Raw genomic sequence first — 25095 nt, forward strand, 5'->3', positions numbered from 1 at the left:
TTTTGGAAAAAATTCTTTTCTTTTATTTCAATCAATTTTGATTATCAAGAGTCTGAGCGTGTGAAATCTGAGTATTTTTGTTTGTTTGTTTGGTTTGTGTATGATTTTCGGAAACGGAAAACTATTGAAGAAAAAAAACATCAGTGAGAATGGTGGATTGCTAAAAGCATTTTTTTTTTGTTTTTTGGTGAAAACAAAATTCAATGATAATGTTGTTGTTGTGTTAAAGATTGACATGTAATGTATGTTGTTTTTGTTTTACAATTGGAAATAGATAGATAGATAGAGAGAGAAAAAAATATCACAATTTATCCGAGAAGAAAAAAAATATAAAGAATATTCCATTGTTAAAATGTGTTTTGATGATAATTCATCATCATCAAGAGAGAGAGAGAGAGAGAGAGAGAAGAAAATTGTTTTTGAATTTTGAAAAATTTTTCAATTTGATATGATAATCTATTGTTTTTTTGTTTTCTGCAAAATGAATCATATTATAGGTAGGCACAATCGATAAACCTTATTTTTTGTTTTTGTTTTCTGCAATATTACTTTTTTGTGATGATTAGATATTTGATGGTGATGATTGAGTGTGTGTGTGTTGAAATAGAATTGGTTCCAAAATAACTGTGTAAATATATGTTTGTGTGAATTGGTGTTTGTATGTATGTTTTTTTAAAGGAAAAAGAGAGCAAAAATGATAAAGATATTAATAGATTTTGATCGACATTAGAATTGAATGAAAATTGGAAGATAAACAAACAAACAAATAAACAAACAATTAGAAATTGATGACTAATGTTTTTTTTTCTGCTGAAGCATATTATCAGTATTATTGTGGTGTTTTTGTTGTTGTTGATGATAATGATAAATTGTTAATGATTTTTTTGTTTTGGTTTCAATTATTCTTCAGTAATTGTATTCAATTTTTGTTGCTGTTTACGTTGATGATATTCACGCCATACTTTTTGTATAACACTTGCACAATATTCTTCACGTTGTCTCCATAATGTACTGCTAATATGTTCAAATTGACCTAATTTAACTGGTGCAACTTCAGCTAATTCAGCCGTTTCTTCTATTACATGACCTTTACGAGCAAAAAAATCTTTTGTCAATGCATCCAAAATATCAACACAATAACACATATCATCCAAACAAATTGGTATATCCATTGATATTAATTTAAATTTGTTTGGTTTAGGTATTTGTAATGGTTCTTCAAGTGCATGTACAAAATCTGATAATTGTGAATATGATATAAATTGTGTTCCTTTTGGATCAAATCTTTGCCATATTTCATAATACATATCATAATCATCATCGGTAAGACCTTCATGTACATCTTCGGCTGCTTGTGAATAATTTTCCAATATAACAGCAATATACATGTTAATAATAATAAGTGATGATATGATTAGATAGGAAACAAGAAAAGCAATTGCAATACCACGATTACCACAATCACCTTCACCATCCGGTCCGGTTGGTGTACAATCATTTTCATCCATAATTGCAGCCAGAACATTATCCCAACCGGCCGATGTTGACATCTGAAACAATAATAAAAATGAACGAAAAAATGTACTAAAATTAAATGTTTCATCAATTCCATAACGTTGTTTAACATTCATAAAGAATGACATTCCAAATATAGCATAAATGAATATTACTAAAAAAAGTAATAAACAAATATTGAATAATGCTGGTAATGACATTGCCAATGCAAACAATAATGTACGAATACCACGTGCACCTTTAACCAAACGTAATACACGACCAACTTTAACAACACGTACAACACGTAATAATGTTGGTGATACAAAATATTTAGTTATTATATCACGTAATAATACGCCCAATATTGATAATATTACAACAACAAAATCAAATATATTCCATGGTTCTTTAAAATAATGCCATCTTAATGCAAATATTTTCAATAAACATTCAGCTGTAAATATTGCTATAAAAAATAGATTCAATCGTTCCAATATTAATGAAAATAATTCACTTTGTCGATATTCATCCAATGCCATAACAAACATATTCAATGCAATAAATAACATAATAAACATATCGAATTTTTTATTCGTTGTTATATCGAATACAATTGCTTGTAATTTAAACTAAAGAATCGAACGGGGAGAAAAAAATCAATTTACATAAAAACACATTCATTGATTTGAAACACACATACCCTTGGTCTTGGTATTGCTTTCATCGGTTTTTTTGAACCCATTTTTTTCATTGCATTATAATATTTTTTCTGATCTTCAGTCATAAACATTTCCAATGAACCACCGGCTTTCTTTTTTTGTTCATTAAAATTATCGATAATCACTCCGATAAACAGATTGAGCGTAAAAAATGATCCAAATATTATGAAAAATACAAAATAAAGATACATATAAAGATTCACTTCTTTTTCTGGTTGTTCATTTGGATCTTGTTTTGAATCGATTGCATTGTTCATTATATCTAGCCAACCTTTGAATGTGGCCTTTTTTTGAAGAAGAAAAAAAATAAAATTTATCAATTTTGGAACAAAAAATAAACAAAAACCAACAAACATACCACTTGAAATAATGCAAGATAAGCATTTGGAACATGATCAAAATTGATTGGTGGATTATACCAAACAGTATGATTACGTGCTAAACAGGCTTCTTTATTCGGTACATAACTTGCATTTAATTTTATTTTTGTTTCAGCATCAATACATTGATAAAATTTTCCAAGAAATAATTGTACACCCATTATTGAAAATATAAGCCAAAATATTAGACAAACTAATAAAACATTAAAAATGGCTGGTATTGCCTGTATTAATGCATTGACAACAACCTATGTTTCGGTTTTGGTTTAGTTTTCAAAACCAATTCAACAGGTGAAAAGGAAGGGAAAAAAATTTAAAAGTTAGCATCAGTGGAAAACAACAAGAATAACAACAAACTCTCCTTGATAATAATAACACATGCATTGAGCTTTGGTGAAAAGAAAAAACATCAGTGGTGTTGAAAAAAACATTCATTTTGTAAACATGCAATTATTATTATTCTTTATTTGATAAAACTAAATAATTTTTGGAAAGCAGAAATGAAAAATCAAAAAATCAAAAATAAAAACTAAAAAAATAAATCCCTAAAACAACATGCAATAAGTGTTATAATGATAATTATAATGAAAACAGATTTTTTTGTGATTCTGGTCATCAATAATTTGTTTTATCATTATTATATCATATGGTTGTTTACCCGCATTCCTTGAAATCTGGATAAAGCACGTAATGGTCGCAAAGCTCGTAATGTCCGCATCGTTTTGAAAGCTTGAATTCGGGCCACACCAAACCAAGTGGCAATCAAATTTATGACCGATACCTTTAGCATTTTTGGTTTTTTTGTTTTTTTATCATTAATCATGTTTTTATGTCGGAAACAATACAAATTAAGGCAAATGAGAAAAATTTTTTCAAGAAAATCAATTCAAAACAAAGAAAAAAGGAAGACATTTGGAAGGAATTCTGGGAAAAAATATTATTGCTTTTTTACAACTACAATGATCATTGCAACCAACATCATCCCCACCAACCTCCACCAACATTCGCTAAATAATTCGCTAATAAATAAATCATGCATCCATCTAACCCGTTGTTTGCTATGTTTATGAAAAAATTTCTATCCCCAAAATCTACAAGAACAAAAAAAATGATAAATAACCCCGTTCCAACATTGCAGCCCATATATAAATGCAACATTAATGCAACAATTTAAAACGATCATAACGTTCAATTTTTTCCCCAAAAAATTAATCAATTAAATCAAACTGCTAATTAAAAAAAAATCAATTCTATTCATGATGCATTAGCATTTTTGTTTTGTTTCAATTCCATTATTCGTCTCTAGTTTTTTGATTTTTCTTTTTTTGTTTGTTCATTTTGATTTTTTTTGATTTAGATTTCTGTTGATTGATAGAACTTACACGCATGCCTTCAAGCCTGGAAAGTGCTCGTAAAGGTCTTAATGCCCTTAATGTCCGCATCGTTTTAAATGCCGGTACATTTCCAAGACCGAAAATTCCGACAAATATATTGAATATTGAAACCTTTTGGTTTGTTTTTGTTTTTTTCAATTTTTTCGATAGAAAAATATTGTGATGTTTATTTGTTTTTTTCAAAAGAGAAAAGAGAAAAAAAAAGAAAGAGGAAGTAAAACAAAAACAAAAAATTCAAAAAATTATTATTTTTTGTCTTGTATGAAACACCTAGCACCATCTATCGTTAACGTTATTAAAGACTATTTTTTTGAAAATTTTTTCCTGGTTTCTCCAACGATATTTTTCATTGAAATTATTTCAAATGAATAAGGGTTAAATGTGATTAATAATGGTTAAAATAAGAATGATTTAAGGAAAGGTAGGAAAAAAATAAGGTATTATTTGATAAGGAAATAATTTTGATAATAATTACCATAACGATGACAAAATCTAACCAACACCAAACATTTGTAAAATAACCGGCAAAACCAAATGCAAGCCATTTGATTAACATTTCACAAATAAAAATAATTGTAAAAAATTTATCCAAATATCCTAAATATTCCATAAATAATGGATCTTTTTTAAAATTTACATCTTCCAGTGCCTTTGAATGAATATGAAAAAAAACAAATCAACAAAATTTGAATAATCAAAGAAAATTTCTAAACTTACCAATGCCATACTGCTAATAAGAATTAATGTAATAACAAGTGTTTCAAAATATCTATGTTCAACAAATTTATAACAACGTGTACGAATATCTTTCCAACGTATCCAAAATGGTGTTTCATCTAAACACCATGGACAATATTTATACATTGGTTCGGGAAAACATTCCGATGGATATTCATTAATAATTACATCAGCTGTTGCTGTATCTAATTTATCATCACTAACACTATTATTCATTGATTTATGTCCAGGTGTTATAAATGAAACAATATTATCACATTGACTATCACTTAGATTACTATTTGCTTTTGAATCAAATGATGATGGTTGTAGCGGATTTGATGATGGTATTAATGTTTGTTGTTGGTTATTATCATTTTGATGATTTAATTTTGATTGCAATTGTTGCGATTGTGGTGATTGTTGTTGTTGTTGTGCGTTATTATTACTATGACCAATCATTGAATTTACATTCATACTATTGCAAGGTGTAGTCGATGTTACAGTAGATGTTACGGTTGTACGGCCATTAATTTTTGATTCATGTAATAATACCATTTCAAAATCTGCATGTGTCATTTTACCAATATTATTGGCTAATGTTGTTGATTTTTGACCATCAATAAAAAGCATTTCATTTGGTTGATGATGACCATCACCAGTAATCATATCTAAATCATTGAGCATATCATCATTTTTTTGATGATCAAATGTTCGATCACTAATTTGATTACGTGTTTTTGGCAATAAAAGCTATTAACAAAAACCAAAACAAATAAAGTAATTATATTTTTCAAATAAGTAAAAAGTAAAAACCTTAAATAATTGTATAATTTTCAATCTGATCCATTTGAATGCACGTGCAAAACGTTCAAATGCTTCTTGAAGTTTTTTTGTATCGGCACTTTCGGATGTAGGTGCCGATAAATTTGATGCACCAAATGATGATAGCAATAAAGCTAAAAATAAATTGAGCACAACCAAATAACCAATAATAACAGTGGCAAGAAAAAATGGTACACATGCAGCACCAGAAACACGCATACAATCCCACATTGATTCAATCCATTCACCACATAATACACGAAATACAATCATAAATGAATGCATAAAATCTTTAAAATTCCAACGTGGTATTTCTTTTCCACCAAAACTAGAAAACATCAAAACATCAAAACATTATTATTCCGAAAAATTTTTCCAAACTATTTTCACTTACTTATCTTCGGTATAATTTTTACCAAATAATTGCATACCCATCACAGCAAATATAAATATAATAATACCTAATACGAATGTTAGATTACCAAGATCACCAACCGTTTTACCCATAATCGATATCAATAGATTTAATGTTGGCCATGATTTAGCCAATTTGAATACACGAAGCTATATGAATGAATTTTTTCGTTTATTATGAGTGAATTCAGAGACGACAAAAAACAGAATACTTACCAAACGAAATGATCGTAATACGGACAAACCAGAAACCGATGATAAACTAACATCCAATAATGATAGAATAACGATTACAAAATCAAATATATTCCAACCTTCACGAAAATAAAATTTTGGACTTAATGCTATTAATTTTAATGATGCTTCAATAGCAAATATGGCTGTAAAAAACTAGATAAACATTTTTTGTGAAAAAAAAGATAATTAATCATGTTTTTGTTAACAAAAAAAAACTTACAAAATTTCCTTTTTGTAAAATATCATCTAAATCTTTATCCATATTATGATGATCCATTGCCATAAATAATGTATTAACAACAATACATAATGTAATAAATAATTCCATAAATGGATCAAATACAACTGATGCAACCAATTCCTGTACACGTATCCAACACCAAAAACAATCACAAACACATAATATATCCATAAATTTTAAACAACAAATCGAAATACGTTCTTTTAATTTTGGTTTTTCATAATCACTTGAATAATGTGATGATGAATCGGATTGTGAATCGATTAGATCATCACCCGGATAATTTTCAATATCAGCAATATCATAATGATGATGATGATATGATTGACTTTCTGTAGGAAAGTAGTATATGGAAACTGTAATGATAATATGGGAAAAAAATTCGAAGCAAAAAAAAACAAAAACAAAAACAACAATCAATTTTTTTACGATTTTTTAGCTACGTTGACAAACGCAAACACAAACAAGCGCAGACACATCAAAAACATAAAAAACACAGGGACAAGGGATGATGATAATTTTTTGTTTTGTTGCGGACACAAGGAAAATGTCAAATCTATTTTAAATTTTCATAAATAATTTTGGATTATTTCAATAGCATTTTAAACAAACAAACAAACAAACAAACATGATGATTGTTTTGGGAAAAGAAAAACTTTTCATAATTTTGATCACAAAAAAAAACAGTTTTATAAAATGCATTTAAGTTTATTCAACAAAATACCTCTTTCATTTGATTGCGTTGGATAATGATGAAGATGATGTGGATCATTTCTCATAACAGATGCTTGTTCGATTATATTGTTCAATACCATAACGTCTGTAATTGATTTAAAATGGAATTTGATTAGTGTTTTTTGTTTATTAAAAGAATATTCATTCATTCATTTACCTTTCATATTGACGTTGGCTGAATTTGGCTTTATATTATTATCATTATCATTATTATTATTAGATGTGATTAGAAAATTATTTACACCAGGTAAAAATGGTTGTAACATTGGCAAATTACTTTGTACATTTGGCGATACAATAGCCGTATTTTTGGCCCATTCATCATTGTAAAATTTTTCCACCTTTATAAAATTTAGAGAGAGAGAGATGAAAAAAATTTAGTTTTTCAAGTGAAAAAAAACCGTCTTTTAAAAAACAAATAACATACATTTGACATACGTCTGGCACGTAAATGATAATTTTTGGCCAATAATGGTGGCAAATTTGTAGCAAAACCTAAACGGCCATAAATATCACCATGTGATGTATAGGATATACGTGATGAATGTGATGTATATGTTGAATTATGTGTAGATGTTGATTCAACATTTTGCATTAATGTATTATTATTATTATTATGACCATTATTATTATTCGTAAAGGCACCATTCGTTGAACAAAACGTTGGCTGATTAGATTCATAATCAAAATTTGATAAACTTAAGGCTTTTGATGGTCGATGATGATGATAATGATGATGATGATGATAAGGTAATCCATCAATATCGGGAAATGGAGGTAGATTCTCATCGGACAATGGTGTCTGTGCTGCACTATCATCGGCAAATGGTAAATCTTTTTGTCCATCAATATATTTATGTACAGCCGATGATGATGTTTTTGATTGTTTTTGTTTACAAAGAAAATTTTCTGAACATTTATGACAATTATCTTGACATTCACAATCACCATCATGATCATCATCATTATCATTATTTAATTTTTGATCAATTTGTTTAAACGGTGATCCAGGTAACGAAAGACTTGTCTAAAGAATATCAATTAAAATGTGAATAATTAGAGAGAGAATGAAAAAAAATTCTTCAAAATTTTTCTACAAACAAAACCTTGACCTATATATAACCTATAGGTCAAATTCTCAATATTCCACTAATGAATATTCTTTAGTTTACTCATTCACTTTTTTTTTGCATATAGTTAATAATAATGATAATTAGTAGTAATAGTCTAAAGATAATTAGTTCTAATTTTCTATAATTTGTAGGTGTGTAAATGGATGAATGAATGTTTTAAAGTATACCGATCTATTCATTCATCTGTATTTCTTAATCGATCGATTTATAAATTATGATGATTATTATTCATTCATCAGTACAGAATGTACTTTTTTTCGAATATAATCTATTGAAGGACAATAATTTGAATCATGTAATATGTAATACGTATGAAACAAAATATTGCTATAGTTACGGTAATCTCTTTTTTATTGTTGTTGTTGCAAAACCTGAATAGAATGAACAAGTGTTTTATAACCAGTAAAAAACAGAATATAACAGAATCGTTATTATTAACATAACAGACGAATATGAAAGAATTATTTGATATTTTCATTTGGTTTTACTTATTAATTAATAATAATATAATTTATATTCTAAGTCAGTTGATTTGACCAGAATTTTTTTTCTTTTCATTCGACCAACCGATCGAAAGAGACTTTTTTTGTTGTGAAATAAAAATAAAAAATACTTTTACCTTACGAATTGTTAATGATTTGTCATTATTCAATGTCAATGAATCTGGTGGTTTTTTTCTTCGTTTTGTTGTTGTTTGTTGTTGATCAGTTAATTGTTGTTGTTGTTGTTGTTGATGATGATAATGATGATGATGCTGTTGGTTATTGATTCGTTTATTATTTCTAAATTTACATTCACAATCAAAATTTTGACATGGTAATGTTGTTGATGATATCGATGATGATGATGATGAACTTGATGATGAAAAAGAAGAAGCACGAAAAGACGGACTAGGTAATGATGTGGACGGTTGTTTATCTTGTTGTTGTGAATGATGACGAGATCTAAGTTCGGTTTCCTGTGTTATTGTTATAGGCTGATGATTTGGTTGTGTTGTAGATATTGTTGATGATGGATATCCCAGATAATTGGCTGTTACATTATTATTATTATTATTATTATTATTATATGGACCTTGTGGCACCTGTAATGATGATGGATGTTGTTGTTGTTGTGATAATAAATCCATTGGTATTAATGATGATCGTCGTCGTTGTTGTTGTTGTACAACATCCAATGTATTACCATAAGATGTTGGACGAATAGCTGCAGATGCAATAGCTGATGCAACATTATATGTTGTTGATAAACGGCTACTACGACGACTACGTCGTTGACCATTTCCACCACCACCATGATGACCACCACCACCTGATCCATATAGATCTTCTTCCGCAAGACGACATGCTTCAGCATAAGCTGCTTCTTCAGCTGCTGTTGCAATTTCTTCTTCTTCAGCTTTTTTCTGTAATTCATCATAACTCATTGCAACAATAGCCAAAATTAAATTCACAGAATAAAATGAACCTAAAAATATGACAACAAAGAAAAAACTAACATGCCATAAACCGGTAACACGAATAATTGCACGATATAATGTTTCCCATGAATCTTGTGTCATTAAACGAAATGATGCTAATAATGCCCAACCAAATGTATCAAAATTTGTATAACCATAATTTGGATTATCACCAAAACCTTGTAAACAAGTATAATCGGCTGGACATTGTCTGTTTGTTTAGAAAAAAAAATATTTGAATTTTATAAGGAAAATAAAAATGTTGAAAATAAAAATTGATAAAAATTTAATTCCCAAATTTTCTGACAAACTTACTGTGAACTGTTACCACATAAATATGGAGGTGAATCAGGTGTTTTATAATACCAATTTGTACTATTACTACACCATGAATTCCATTCAATATCGGTAAGATTTCTATCATTATTACGTATACATTTTTGTGTCAATACACCCATATAAACTTGTAAACCAAGTAATGCAAATACCGATAATGAAAAACATAATAATATAACAACATCTTTAAGATTTTTAACCGATTCAATAACAGCACCAACAATTGTTTTCATACCCGGTATAATAGCAACAGTTTTTAATGCACGTAATACTCTGAATGTACGAACAGCACTTAAATTACCAAGATCGGTTGCACCCATTGTTAAATAGGCTAACATTATAACAGCAAAATCTAACCAATTCCATGGATCACGTAGATAAGTAAATCGTGATAATATAAAACCACGTGCAGCTACTTTTAAACATGATTCAAATGTATAAATTGTTGTGAATATTATTCTGATAATGGATATTTGATTTTTTGGAAAATTTTAAAATTATTAATCATAATTTTTTCAATTGAAACAATCAAACAAACTGTAAACTTACTCGGTGCGTTCAATCGATTCTTCAGGTGGTAATGTCATCAATATACAATTAATCAATATTGTTACAATGACAAGAAAACTGAATAAAGGATGTACAAGCATATAAATGGCAACACGACGTATAGGATGGAATGGTGATAATATAAACAATGATTTTGTTGCACTAAAACGAAATATATCTTTACTTTTGCTGATCACAGTAAATGTCTTTTTGTTTTTGATTTGTTTTTTTTGCAGAATTGATTCAAATGAAAGAATATTAATAAAAAATAAGAAAAAACAAATAACAACAACAACACTTAAATTAATTAGTTAATTATTTACCAATTTATTTTGATAATAATGATCAATATCTTCGATCGGTGTGGCTATTAATTCCGGTGGAAAGACACGTTGTAATCCTCTTGGTAATGGTAGGCCAGCTTCCAACATTGGATCCGGTTCGGATATTTCTTGATGATGAGCATGATGTGTATAGATTGTGGTTGTATCACCCTATATCCAGTTTTATAATTATTATTTGATTTTTTTTCAAAAAAAAACCTTTTTTTACCTCTTTTTGTGCTTTACGTAATTTTTCTTCAATAATTCTTTCCTTAATAGCGGCCAATGATTCACGTGTAAATGGTCGAAATACATATTGTTGTTGTTGTTGTTGCTGTTGTAAACCTTTCTGTGTAAAACCACCAGGACTTTTTCCATTTGTATCCGATTGTTGTTGTTGTTGTTGTTGTTGGCCATAACTATGTAAAAATGATAATCGTCTATCATGTGCACTTTCATGTGAACGTTGTGAATATGCAGAATGTTTTCTATTTCCACTTGTTTGTTGTTGTTGTTTATTATTATTATTATTAGAATTCGATGATTCATGATGATCATTTTGGCCAACATTTGTAACTGATAAAAATTGATTAGGATTTTGGCTATTATGGATATTATTATCATTGGCTATTGTTGTTGTTGCTGCTGTTGTTGTTGATGTTTGTTGCTGTTGATTATTATTATTATTATTTGGATTATCGTTTTGATTATTATTATTGTCCAAGTTATTTATAAGTCGGACGGACATATTTAACTTGACAATTAAAAAAATTTCGAAAAAATTTCTTTCTTTTTTCGTTATTGACAATATAATCGTCATTCAAATGAAAAAAACGTTCAGAATTTATCGAATCATCGAATTATTAATCAATTATAATTGAGATGAAAAGATAGAAACAGTTTGAAAAAAAATTCAAATGATATCGATGAGCTTTGATTGAAAAATTTTTGTTTGATGGACATTTTTTTGATCATTGTTGTTCGTTGTCAACATCTTTTCATCAATGATTGATTGATGAAGATTGATTGATTGATTTATTTCAATAATGATAATTGATATTCAAATAATAATTTCATTGATTTCCAATAATAATAATAATCATAAATAATAGACATTTGTTTGTCCATAACAATGTATATCATTTTTCTGTTTGTTTTGTTTTGAGATGAGATTTGAGTAAAGAAAATTCTTTCAAGAAGAAATTCTCGTTGTTTTTTTTTGTTCAATAAGCTCAATGATTAGAAAAAAAAGAATTCATAATTGATAATTTCACTGTTATGATAATAGTTTTCTTATGTCGAACAAAATTAAGTCATTAGTCGGTCCATTCTGAATTTCAATCTAAAAATAAGAAAAGAATAGAAAATTAAAATGTTTGTCAAAGTTTTTGCTTTTGTTATTATGTTTTTTGCTAAATAAACATTCGAAAAAATATTTGATAATTCTTTGAATTTTCTTACCTGATTCTTACCTGTATAATCATATCGTTATTTATTTTAAAAAAAAATTGAAAACAACAACAAAAACAACAAAACTAAATGATAACCGAATCGTTTTCACTTTTTGTTGAGTGAAAACCGTAAGAAAAAAAGAAAAAAAACCATATGAATCCGAACAAACCAACAAAAAAAAGTAAAAACTATAATGGTAACTTCTTCATGTTTTTTATCGATTTTTTTTTCGCTGGTATTTATTTTTCACCATTCACATTTTTTTCCCCAGACCAAAATTGTCTATTTCTACATTGATAACAACGCACTTGTGATGATATAGTTGTTTTACTGATATATTATCATTTTTTGTTTTTCTTGGATTTTGTCCGATTTTTCTATTATTTGGATCGTTGTTTTTTTATACTGAATTCATGGTTGGCCTAGGCAACCATTATAGACAACAACAACTAAACAGACAGACACACACACAAAAAAATTTACACTAAGACAATTATGGTTACCACAAAGATAAAAACAATGAAAAAAAAAGATAGTGGAAAATTGAAGAAAATGAAAATATTCGATCAGATTCAAATGACACAAGGAATTGACGAAAGGAAAAGAAAGAAAATAAAAGTTTTGTTTGTTTATTTGAATGAAATGTTGTTCATCGAACCGAATGATTTAAAAAAAACCAAAATTTTGGAAATTTTTCGATTGAATTTGTTTTTCGGTAATCAACAAACAAAAAAAAATTAACTGAATGAATCATCATTATGGAATAGGAATAACGAAATTCGATGAACTAAGGAAAGGAATTTCAATATAAGAATTTGTTGGTTGTAATCATTCAAATGAAATGAATCATAGTTTCTGAGGCCAAAAAAAACAACAAAGTGGCAAAACAATTTTTTTTGACTTGAGATTTGTTTTCATATTTGCAGATATCCAATTTTGATTTGATCTGGTTTATCATCTTTTATCTCTCCTTTTTCCTATTCAAATGGAATGTTTTCGAAGAAAAAAAACGCTAAAGAAAACTCAAATTAGAATAAAGAAGAAAAAAAAGAAAATCTTGAATAGAAAATGGATCCACAGCCGGCAGACAACGATGATGACAATGAAAATTAATAGTGACGCCAAAGAATTTCATTCATTCATTCAAAGAAAAACTAAAAACAAAAAACAGTGAAAAAAATTTTGAGAACAAAAAAAAAATTTACCAAAAGAATAGTCAGTCTTTTTTTCTCTTGTTTCGAAATTGACGATTAAATGAATGTGAATGCATTTCAAGCCAGAAAATTCAACGAACCGAATTGATTTAATTTGAACATCATCATAATCATCATCATCAGACAAAAAACGAACGATGCTAATGTTTTATCAGATAAATTAGTGAGCAAAATTAATTGTTATTAAATTAGCTGATTTATATATTGACTTTACAAGGTGGAAATGGCTGTCATTCATTTATTTTTTATTAGTGATATGGGAAATAATCGATTGATTGATTGATTTGGTTGGTTGGTTTATTTTTATCTCATATTTTTTTCGTCATTCATTCATTTATATTCTTCCACCATCAACACAACACTATCAATGGGAAAAAAATGTTCCAGGAATGGAAAATAAAAGAGTCAATAAATCAATTTTTTTTCTTCATTCAATGAATAAATACCGGATCAAACCCAGAACTATAGTAGAAATGTTTGTTTTCTTTTTCTTTTCTCTTTTGAGGGATTCAATTCAATTCAACTTTCGTTTATTCACATATTAAACGATGATGATGATGATATCAAATGAATTATATCTTTATCCATTTTTTTTGTTGATGAATTTTCAAGAATTCTGGTCATGGTCATCATCATCATCCATTTATTCAAGTCTCATTTATTATCCGGTTTTTTTGTGGGGGGTAATATTCTATAATATGTTTGACAATACAATAACTCTTTCGTTGTTTTGGATGATGAGGATGATGGCTTTTTTTTGGTCCATATTGTCATTGCATTGTCAAAATTTCAATTCAAATGAAATGATCATTTATCAAACCAACAAACAAACGAAAAAAAGGAAAACTACAGTGTTTTTTTTCGAATTGAATTTTCATTTTTCTTGAATTCTGATGTTGGTTATTATGATGATGATGACCATTGTTTTTTATCAGAATTTTTAAAGAATTTTTCGAATCCAATTAGAAATCGAATGTTTATCTTTTTGGTCAAAACAAAAAACAAAAAAAAATGTTTCGTTCATAAATCTCGTGACATTATGTTATCACATTTTGATCAAACAAAAGTGAAATTGGATCGACCAAAAACCAAAAACAAAAATTGGTGAAAAACAAAAATTATCAAAATACAAATAACACAATCAATTTATGATGATAATGATGATTTGGATGAAAAACAAAACAAATTATGATATAACGTGAGTAAATAATGTTTCTATTCTTGTAAAAAACAAATATAATAATATTCTGTGGTCAAGCTAGATAAAATATCATTTACAATGAGATGACCTTGATCATTTTTGTTTTGTTTTGCTATTTTAATTTGATTTGAATTCGATTTCGATATTTGATTTGTAAATAGATGATAATTGTCATGTGATTTTTAATTTTTTGATTCTCTTTCTCTTTCTCGGAACGAAACACTCATGAATTTGACCGAAATTCTTTCAACAGACAGTGAAAGAATTATGCCAAAAAAATGACAATGAACTTTGGGTGTGTCGAATATTATTATTTTTGAATAATATTTTTTGGTTATAAAACACGAATCAATTCTTGAAAATTACAAATTAATAAACACAACAGCAAAATAATGATATTCAAGAATTGAAAATTACAAAAAAAAACAAGTAAAGAATTTTTCGTTTTCGAATAAATTAAAACAGAATAAACTATTATGACCAAATAAGATCTTTTTTAGTTAAAATGGATGATGAATCCGGTTGTGTTCGAAATTTCGAACGAATTTAAAAACTTACTCAGAAATTATTGTTGTTGTTGTTGAAATTGATTTTGAGTTTGATGTTTATTGATGAATTTCAAGATTTCAAGATTTGTGTTGATTTAATTTTATTTAGGTAATTGTAATGATATGTTATAATCGATGTGAAATATTAAATTATTTTGAAGATATTAAAACAAACAACACAAACACTTTATAAAATGAATGAAACAATAACAACATCTATTGAAATGGACAATTGATGAAGATTATCTGATCATTATCATCACTTGATGATCATCTTGAGATCATTCGAAAAAAAAATTACCACCGATAAAAAATCACCGAACGTAAATATCGAAATGATGATTTAATAACAACAACAAAAAGATAACAAATTATCATGCACATAAAATGAAAATTGTTTTGGTTATCGATCATCATTTATGATTTCATCATTTTATTGACTGTTTGATTGATTGATTAAGTGATTTGGTTCAATTTATTGTTTTTTGTTTTTCAAAAATATTTGTTTATCACTTATTCTGATAACTAGTTAATCATCATGTTCATGTTGTGATATACATTCTTCAATTCTGTTTTTTTCTTCTTCTTCATTCTTTTCTCGATTGTAATTATTAGTGTGTGTGTGTGTGTGTTTGGTTTGGTTTCAGTTTGGTTGGTTTGGAAACCGACGACAATGTTGATGATCGTGGTGGCTAAAACGACCGATCCAATCCAAACAACTAACCGACTTTCTGTGTGTGTGTATAGTTAACTACATAATGTATGTATAATGTTTGGTGTGTGTATGTAGTGCAAAAGTTTTTTTTTATTTCTTAACCAACAATGAATATCACAGAATTTATATATATGAATTGGTTTGGTTTGGTTTTTTTGGTTGTTGTTGTCAAAATTCAGACAGAATGAGAAGAAAAAAAACAACCAGCAACATTGAATGACGACTAGTTTTTTTTTGTTTCTTATGGTTCCAAATTCTACCATAGTTTGGTCATCATCATCATCATCGTAGTTGTTTTATTTCGTCATTCCAAAAATCGAATGTTTAATGGTAATTTTCAATATGGTTATCACCGCCACCACCATCAACCACGGCTACAACCACCACCACCAATATTCTTATTCTTTTTTTTCTCCCAAAAATATTTATCTTTAAACTTTCAGCCAAAAAAATTATTATTATTATTATTATCATCATCATTATCGCTTTCCCACCACCACCACCACCACCACCAACGCAACAACCACCACCAAAAATAAAAAATATGATCGAAATTTATTCTTCAATGAAAAAAAACTAGTTCATTTATTCTTCCCTCTTATTGTTTTTTTTTCTCTCATATATTTTTGTTTCTTTTGATTTACTAAAAAGGAAACCATTTTGTATATATACACTTGATATTTTTCTTGTTGATGAAAAGTCATTACCTATTTTAACCATAAAGATTTAATCGAAATAATAGTTATTAACATTTCAGACATCAGAATATACGTATGTTTGTATGTTGAAACCAAAAATAAACGCCCTCTCGAATTGGAACAAAATGTGACAAATATGTGTGTTTGATAAAGGGAGAAATGAATGATAAAAATGAAGAAAACATATAAAGAAGTGGTAAGCATAAAAGATACTGAAACAAAAAAAACGATCCAAAAAACCCCCTTCATATAAAAAAAAATCGACCATAAATACGACCAACAAACCAATTTGAAGAAAAAAAAGGACAGGAATTTTTCCCAACAAAGAAAAAAAAATAACAAAATGAATGAATATATGGTAACAACAACAACAATAATAATAATAATAATAACAACAGAAAGAATAAAACAGGCGTCATAAATTGGTTACTAAAAAAAAAAAAAAATCAAGAGATTAATCAAGCAATTGAATGAAACAAATAGTAAAATGCACATGGACAATGAAACACACGCTATTACAATAATATTCAAAATGAGCGATCCAAGTTTTTTTTTGGTTATTGAATCGGTTGTATGGTTTGGGTTTTTTTACCATATTTTATCATTCATTTTGTCTTAAGATTTTCTTTCTTTTGTTTAGTTTCATCGTTGTTTAAATAAATTTTTTTTCAAAAAAAATTTGAATGAAACATTCGAATTCGAATAAAAACATTGATCCCGTAAACATTTTTTTTGGTTTTTACTATTGTTATTTCCGGGAATATTTTTTTTATGATTCGAGGAGAAACAAAAAAAATTGATTTGATCATAAAATCAGAATCAAAATATATATATTTTTTCTTTTGATTGAAAAACATAGAAACAAAGGATAGTATATATAAAAAAGATTCGATGTTTTTGATAATTTGATCATAAAAAATTATTACAATTCAATTTCCCAATTTTGCATTGAAAACGTAAATTTCGAAGATTTTTTTTATGATCCGAAAACGAACGAAAATGAATCGGAAAGATAATAAAGGTAAAACGAGAAATTAATTCAGACAAAGAATCAATCAATCGATCAATCAATCAATCAGTCTAAATATTTATTAACGGTAAGTATTTAATAATTGTCCGGTTGATTGATTCTTTGGCCATTAGCCATTTCATTGTTCTGTTTACTATTTATTCATTCGTAATGGAAACTTTGATTCAATCAATCAATCAATCAAACGATCCATTAATTTCACCAAGCAAATTCTCGATCAAATTTGTTTGATTTTGTCTTTAAATTTAGAAGAAAAGAAAAGAAATTCAAAAGAATTTTTTAATCTCATTCAATCATCATCATTGTTGATGATAATGATGATGATTGAGATGATCAATTTAATGGTGATGACCAAACAAACAAACAAATTAAGAAGATTGAATGACTATAGTAAATTATTCATTTTTAATGTTTTTTTCTTTCTCTCTCTCTCTCTCTATTTTTCACATAGTAATAATCCGGAACGACCAAAAATGAAAAGAAAAAGAGTTTTGAAACATTCATTGGACATGTTTTAGGCGGTTAAAAAACCAATATTAGAAAAAAATTTCATTGTGAAACAAAACAAAAATGAAAATGTTTATATGTAATTCAAACATATTTCGGAGAAACAAAAAAAAATTATCAACCGTCCTTGAAACAATGTTTTCGGTCAGATTTTCCATGAATACCTGGTGTCGATTACATAGAAATGGAATTATAATTCTTCATCACATTCCTGTTTTTGGCCCAATACAGACACACAACACACACCTACTTACGAAAATCCACTTGAATTATTATCATGATGGATTTTTGTTTTTTTGGATACAAACCCGGCAAATAACCGTAAATATTATTATTATTATTATTTTCTGTTATTCCTCATAGCTGGCATAACGATAAACCAAACTACTACTCAGTAATCATTGATTACGAGATAGACGAACGAACGAAGAAAAAACCTAACAAAGAGGTCGATAGATGGATTGTTTCAACAACAACAACAACAACAGCAAAAGTTTCGTCATTTTTCCATCCACGCTCTCTACAGAATTACAATATTGAGAAGAGAAGAAAAAAAAACACCGAAATTCCGGTATACTTATCAACCGTTGTCAAGTTATCATCATCATCATCATCATCAGAATAGATTCTGGGACACCTAGAAGAAGAAAAAAAATACCATCAGTTTTCTATATTCAATACAGTACACACACACACACACACTGGTGAACAGGTTCAATTCAAACAAACAAACAAAAAATATATATGAAAAACTGGAAAAAAATTTTCAATCTCGAATCATGTATGAATTTGTAGTGTTCCAGGATCGTTTTTATGTTTTTGTTTTTGTTTCATTCATTTGCATTTTGAATTTTTTTTTTTTTTTGGTTGTGTCAACCATCAAGTGATCATCTGAAGACACATAATGGTACCACATAATATAGATATGATTGCAAAGATTTTTTTTGTTTTTCAATTTGACTTGCAAGTCCATTCTTATTTTTAATGTCTGTATACGATATATGAATTGAAAATCTTCAGTTGAATAATGTGACTAGCGCAAAATCAAAACAACACCACCGAATCGTCAAATAACAAAACAAAAAAAAAACAACATAGAGACAAATGACTGGGATAACCGATGATGATTATGATTATTATTCAAATAGAAAAAAATAATAGTAAAAAATAATTGATAAAACAACTACAACAACAACAGTATACTTTTGGCTCCATAAATAAATTATTTAAAAACATTTTTATTTTTTTTTCTTGTTAAACATATTTATATATAGAGTGAAACAAAAAAAGAAAGAATGCATGCATGTAATAATTGCACATATAGGATTTTGGTCATATATCACACACACACACACACAAATGATGATGACCATTTCATTTCATTTTTATTTTTCGAATGTGATAACCAACCAACTAACCAACAACAACAACAACGACAAAACAGAATATATCATTGTCATTGGATAATAATGACAATGACGTGTAGGCGTGTGTAAATATACAAGATTATAAAAAAAAATCGTTTATAAACAATTATAATCCATGAATTTTTCGCGATGACCATAGTTGAATGAGTGAGAATGAGAGAGAGAGTTATAAAGATGGCCACAAAAAAAAAAATAAAGACATAAATTATTTAAAATGGCCAACAGCAATGGTTAGGACAAACAAACAAACAAACAAACAAATAACCGAGATCTTTTTCTTGATGACCAAAGAAAAACAAAAATAACCAACACCAACAAATGGATAATCCAGTATGATGATGAACAATAATTTCATATATAGTTTTTTTTCTTGTTTCTTTTGAAAAGGTTGAAGCCATTAGTTTCGCCAATACTGATTAAAACAAATGTAGATGACCATCAAATAAAAAAAACAGGAAAAAAAACGGCGATAATGATGGTAGTTCAAATGGAAAAAAGAAATAAAAATAAAAAATATGAGAAAAAAATTAATTAAAATATGTTCCAAGATAAAAAAAAACAAAAACAAAAACAAAAATATCAGTTTCAAACATACCTGTGTCATTTTATGTAATTGATCAACAACAACTGGCATTATAGATCGAACACTTTGTTCAACCTGTTCAGTTATATAATGAGCAGCTTGTTCATCATTTAATTCTAATTTAAATTTATCCTGTACTTTTTGTACAGTTTTATCCGGTTCCAATGCAATTTCCGGTACATTTGCATCGACCATTAATGAAAATAAATTCAATATTAAATTCGAATGCCGTCGTAAATGTAAAAATGCTGTTCGTACAAATGAACAGAATTTATAAAAATTTTCCGAATCCATTCCACCCATTGCATCGACCATTTCACGTGTAATTTTTATTGGTGGTCGACGAAGTCTTGGATCACGACCCAAAATAAAACCAAAATCAATATGAAATAAACGACCAGTTTTTGTCATAAGTAAATTATCTAGATGACGATCACCAACACCCAACAGATAGGTAATAACACAATAACCGGCTATATAGTTTAATGATAAAAAATAAGAAAGATAGGAAAAAACATTCGTAAATCTGATCAGAAAAAAAGCATCAATCCAATCTTACCACAGGATTTAATATAGGCATCCATAATTTCTGATGAAATACCCGTTTGATTTATACCAGATGGTGATAATGATGGTGAACTGCTTGTTCCACTTGATTGTGTTGTTCCAGTCGAAACAAGTTGAAAATCATTTACCGATGATGTTGATGTAATTGTTGCTGTTGTATTATGTTGAGAAATTTTACGTAAATAATTATGTATTGATCCTTCATTCGATATAACTTCTGCAACTGATTGTGAATCAATAAATTCAACAAAACCATATTTACTACTACAAGCAAGCACACGATATGGTGTTAATTTAAGATCAAGATTTTCTTTACGTAATAATTTATCCATTAAATTTATCATCTGTAATACCAAATCATCACGACGAAGATCATCACCATTTTTAAATATTGTCCAAAATATTTGACCGTTTGTAGTGATAAAACCAAGTTTAGCTGGCATTGTTGCTGATTTATAAATCATAGCCTCTTTTGCAGCAACACCAATTATTCGAATATTTGGATTCAAAGGCAATGGTAATGGATCATTTTTATTGAAATTAAAACGAAATTGTGGTTCCGGTGATTCAAGAATTGATTGAAGTTTTTCAATCTTTTTCATTCGATTACCACTTTCACGAGCAATTTCTTTCATAATTTCAACAAGTTTAACAACAAAATCCTGTTGACGTAATAGAAAATGACGTCGGGCAATCATTTCGGTTGTACCACATAATAAACGTGTACTAAATCTTCGCATCATTATCATATACATGTCCATTACATTTGTTATCGAATATGATCCACTTAATTCATTGACACTCGAAGCCGATGATGATTTTGATTGTTTTTGTTGTTCATTTTCCCATTCAATGATTGATGGTGGTGGTGGTGGTATCAGATATGAATTAGTAGCAACTGATGACATGACGCTTGGATAAGCTGTAACATTTGTCGATATTGATGATGATGATGATGATTTTGGTTCAACAGTACTAGCTGTACTGACAATAGCACTGGTCGAACTTGATCCAAAACTTTTAGCACCTTCACATTCAACACAAAGATACCAGAAAAAATAATTTGCCAATTCATCATTTTGACAAGAACGATTTAATAAATAGGTTGCTAAATCTTCATCATTTTGGGTGCAATTTTGTTTATCACGAGATGGTGATTTTTCTGCCTGCGTTGATTGTCTTGATGGATGATCAACAGTATCGGTGGAAGTTGCAAAAATAGTAGAACTATTTGAAGATGGTGTCGAAGCAAATATTTTCATCGATTCGGGCATTATAGTTTCGGTAGTATTTTCTGAATGTGATTTTCGTTCTCGAAGGCTTGAATGTTGTTGCTGTTGTTGTTGTTGTTGATATCCTAACAATTCATTTTCATAAGCTTGTCGAATTTCCTGAAAATTTTCATATTTTAATGCCTGAACTAATTGAAGAAGATATAAAAGTAAATCTTCATCCGAAGCTTCTTTTAATCGACTAACTGCATATTTTCGAACAGTTGGATGAGTAAAATATGGTGATAAAAGTTCAAGAGCATCATCAACATCCATCGGTGACCATTCATTCATTAATTCAATAGCTTGTTCTGCTTCTGAATTTGATTGCCAATTAACAGTTTTTAAAAATTTTGCCAATGCTTTTTTCTGATTACGTAAATAGAAACGAAATTTCCAAAGTAAATCTTGTTCTTCACTTGTTAGTTGTTGTGTAGATGGATAATTAACAATAGCATTCAATTGATTACGTATGGTTGCATTTGGTTTAAGATCACGTAATGAAATACCGGAACGTGCTGAACGTGCTAATGCATGATGTTTAATTTCAACTAAATTCGGTAGATTTATTTCTGGATCCGGTATTGTTACAATATCTTTATCAATAATATCATATTGACAACATTGATCAATTTTATCTTCAAAATAAACGGCCGTATGTTCAATATCATCGATTAATATTATTGGAAATTCAATGGTAAGAAATACATGTGTACTAAGTGATTTTTCTGTTACAGTTTCTTTTTCAATTTCAGCAAATGCTATTCTATCCTGTGATTCTCTTTTTGGCAATTGATTATTGTAATATCTTTTTTTGAGCTGTTTGAAAAAATAATAATAACCAAAAACAAAAAAAAGAATGAAATTTCAAAATTATGAACGATCAAATATCTACCTTATCTAAACGTTGAATTTTTTTCGATTTATCACCTGTACCGATTGGATAAAGACTTAGATCTTGTTCAAAATATTGTTGAGTAGATGTAAATTCAAGTGATTCTGGATCAAAATCTTTTCTCATCATTTGTTGTCGTAATTTTCGATTTTGATTATTAAAATGAAATAATTGTGCATCTTTTGTATTGCCTAGATTTAAATATTTTCGTAGTTTTGGTATTAGATCATTTTCTGCAATTACTAATTCAGTTTTTCGATGTTTACGATTAGTTAGATTAATATCGGATAAAAGAATATCGGTGGTAATTATATGATTATTTTGTGTGGATAAAGGTGGTTGTTCTGATTGATTTTCCATCATAATTTGACCATTATAATATTCTTTACAATCTTCATTGAAAAATAATCGTAAATCATATAAACCTTTACGCATACAGCCACGTTTACTAAACAATGTTAGACTGGTACGAGCAACAGCAACCGTTTTACCCGGACAAATTGTATCCCAAACAGTAAAACAGATTAATGTATCACGTGGTAATGTATCTAATGTTAATGAAAATACAAGCCATTCGTTCCAACTTGATCCGAAAACAGAATTACAATTAAAATATAAAAATTATATTCTTTGACAACTGAAAAAAAACACTCACTCATAACGATTAATCATTTGTCGATATTGACTTTGTTGCGGTGGACATAGTCGTCGACCATTCGATATTAGATCACAAGTTATATATGGATGATTTGATAAGGCTCGAAACGGTTGATTTAGATTACCGAAAATAATATCATTCAATTTTTTCTTTTTCTTTTGTTTCTTTTTAAATTCTTTACCATAATCTGAATGATCTTGTTTAGCATTTTGTTCAGAAGTGGCACCTGAAATCGGATGAAGAAAAGATTGTCGAGGATTGATACGATTTTCATCTGATTCGATTCCGCTAGTCGTTGCTTCATTATCATCAAATTCGTTTCCATTATCTTCATCGGAACTGATTAAATTATCAATTAAGGTAAAATTATTCTCATCTTCAACAATATTATATTCATAATGATTATGGACGGTTGTAAAACTATATGATTGTTGTGATTTTGAATCAGAACCATGTGATTGTGATGAATTTTTACTGTTTGGTGGTAGAATACCATCAAGATTTACACTGAATCAGCAACAAAAAAAAAGTAGGCGTAAATTATTAAAAAATTTTATTTATCATTTCTTCAAAAAAAAGTTACTCACATTTTTACTCGAAATAAAACATCTTCAATATCACAGGTATAGATATAATTAAATGTAAAGGCTGAATCTTGACGTTGTTGTTGTTGATGGTGGTGATGATATTTTCCCTTATTATTATTATTGTCATTTGATGGATTCATATTCTAATTTTGTCATAAATTATGATCATACAAACGCAGCAGCAGCAATATTGGCAATACAAAACAATGACACACGCCAATAATTTGATTTTTTCACAGGGGAAAAAAAGCAATTTGTTCACATCAAATGACTGTATAATCGTGAAATGAGCGATCGAAAATAACATAAATGGAAAAAAACAAAATGATATCATGAGAAATTTTGAAAGATAAATATGACACGAGAAAACAGAAGTTTTTATTTGTTTTCAAATATTATTTTTGTTTTCGATCTAAATTCAAACAAAAACATTGATTGATTGTGAATGTTGAACAACAAGATTTACATATGTTGATTATTAATCAAAATAAACACAACATAAAAAAAATTAACCAATCGATGGGTTTTTTCCCTCCATTGATAATTGTAAACAACGAATGATCGATGTTGATTATTTTCGCGAAATGAATTATCAAAATGATAGAAAAATAGAACAATAATAATAAAAACTTACCAAACAGATTTTTGATTTATTTTTTCGATAATCATCATCAGTATAAAATTGAATAGGAATTGAAATTAATTATTTTTATAAAATTAAGAAAAAATTTTTTTTCCAAAATAAAACATTTCATTGTATACATATTTCTATTTCCACATGAA

The 25095-nt window shown here is 28.0% G+C and overlaps 2 protein-coding genes and 1 long non-coding RNA gene across 5 annotated transcripts; 1 reads left to right on the forward strand and 2 right to left on the reverse strand.

Moving 5' to 3' along the window:
* Nucleotides 1-16567, reverse strand: para (sodium voltage-gated channel paralytic). Of its 2 annotated transcripts, none has more exons than XM_075823778.1 (19): nt 15385-16567; nt 11189-12301; nt 10960-11130; nt 10637-10842; nt 10067-10546; nt 8912-9962; nt 7587-8186; nt 7317-7500; nt 7149-7244; nt 6404-6780; nt 6163-6336; nt 5927-6096; nt 5524-5860; nt 4708-5460; nt 4466-4639; nt 3979-4101; nt 2575-2844; nt 2198-2500; nt 1-2126 (listed from the first exon to the last, which is right to left on the reverse strand). In XM_075823778.1, exons 2-19 carry the CDS (start codon nt 11777-11779, stop codon nt 900-902), a joined length of 7287 nt encoding a protein of 2428 aa, XP_075679893.1. In that variant the 5' UTR covers nt 11780-12301; nt 15385-16567; the 3' UTR covers nt 1-899. The 2 variants fall into 2 exon arrangements, with proteins under 2 accessions (XP_075679893.1, XP_075679892.1); XM_075823777.1 differs by lacking the exon at nt 3979-4101 and adding an exon at nt 3255-3377 and having other exon boundaries at nt 15385-16566.
* Nucleotides 14658-19564, forward strand: LOC142645998 (uncharacterized). The gene is made up of 2 exons (XR_012847007.1): nt 14658-14823; nt 18269-19564. It is a non-coding gene; the product is annotated as an uncharacterized LOC142645998 (long non-coding RNA).
* Nucleotides 19543-25079, reverse strand: Pi3K59F (phosphatidylinositol 3-kinase 59F). 2 transcript variants are annotated; one of them, XM_075823779.1, is made up of 7 exons: nt 24947-25079; nt 24313-24583; nt 23723-24232; nt 23068-23650; nt 20894-22991; nt 20347-20807; nt 19543-20163 (listed from the first exon to the last, which is right to left on the reverse strand). In XM_075823779.1, exons 2-7 carry the CDS (start codon nt 24450-24452, stop codon nt 20149-20151), a joined length of 3807 nt encoding a protein of 1268 aa, XP_075679894.1. In that variant the 5' UTR covers nt 24453-24583; nt 24947-25079; the 3' UTR covers nt 19543-20148. The 2 variants fall into 2 exon arrangements, with proteins under 2 accessions (XP_075679894.1, XP_027194777.2); XM_027338976.2 differs by lacking the exon at nt 24947-25079 and having other exon boundaries at nt 24313-24675.
* Nucleotides 25080-25095: the final 16 nt, after the last annotated feature.

The sequence above is a fragment of the Dermatophagoides pteronyssinus genome, unplaced genomic scaffold (assembly GCF_027571235.1).
Source record: "Dermatophagoides pteronyssinus isolate colony J.1.1.1.1 unplaced genomic scaffold, Derpt_VIB-CSIC_2022.12 sq0036, whole genome shotgun sequence".
NCBI classification, from domain to species: Eukaryota; Metazoa; Arthropoda; class Arachnida; order Sarcoptiformes; family Pyroglyphidae; genus Dermatophagoides; species Dermatophagoides pteronyssinus.

Excerpts from the sequence above, each read along its gene's own strand:
- para (XM_075823778.1), bottom strand. The coding sequence starts at position 11,779 with ATGACGATTATATTGTCAATAACGAAAAAAGAAAGAAATTTTTTCGAA. Across the intron at positions 9,963-10,066 it reads TTATGTGGTAACAGTTCACA|ACAATGTCCAGCCGATTATA; the intron begins GTAAGTTTGTCA and ends CTAAACAAACAG. Across the intron at positions 6,781-7,148 it reads AACGCAATCAAATGAAAGAG|TTTCCATATACTACTTTCCT; the intron begins GTATTTTGTTGA and ends TTATCATTACAG.
- Pi3K59F (XM_075823779.1), bottom strand. The coding sequence starts at position 24,452 with ATGAATCCATCAAATGACAATAATAATAATAAGGGAAAATATCATCAC. Across the intron at positions 23,651-23,722 it reads CAAATGATTAATCGTTATGA|TTGGAACGAATGGCTTGTAT; the intron begins GTGAGTGTTTTT and ends TTTCGGATCAAG. Across the intron at positions 20,808-20,893 it reads TGCCTATATTAAATCCTGTG|CCGGTTATTGTGTTATTACC; the intron begins GTAAGATTGGAT and ends TAAACTATATAG.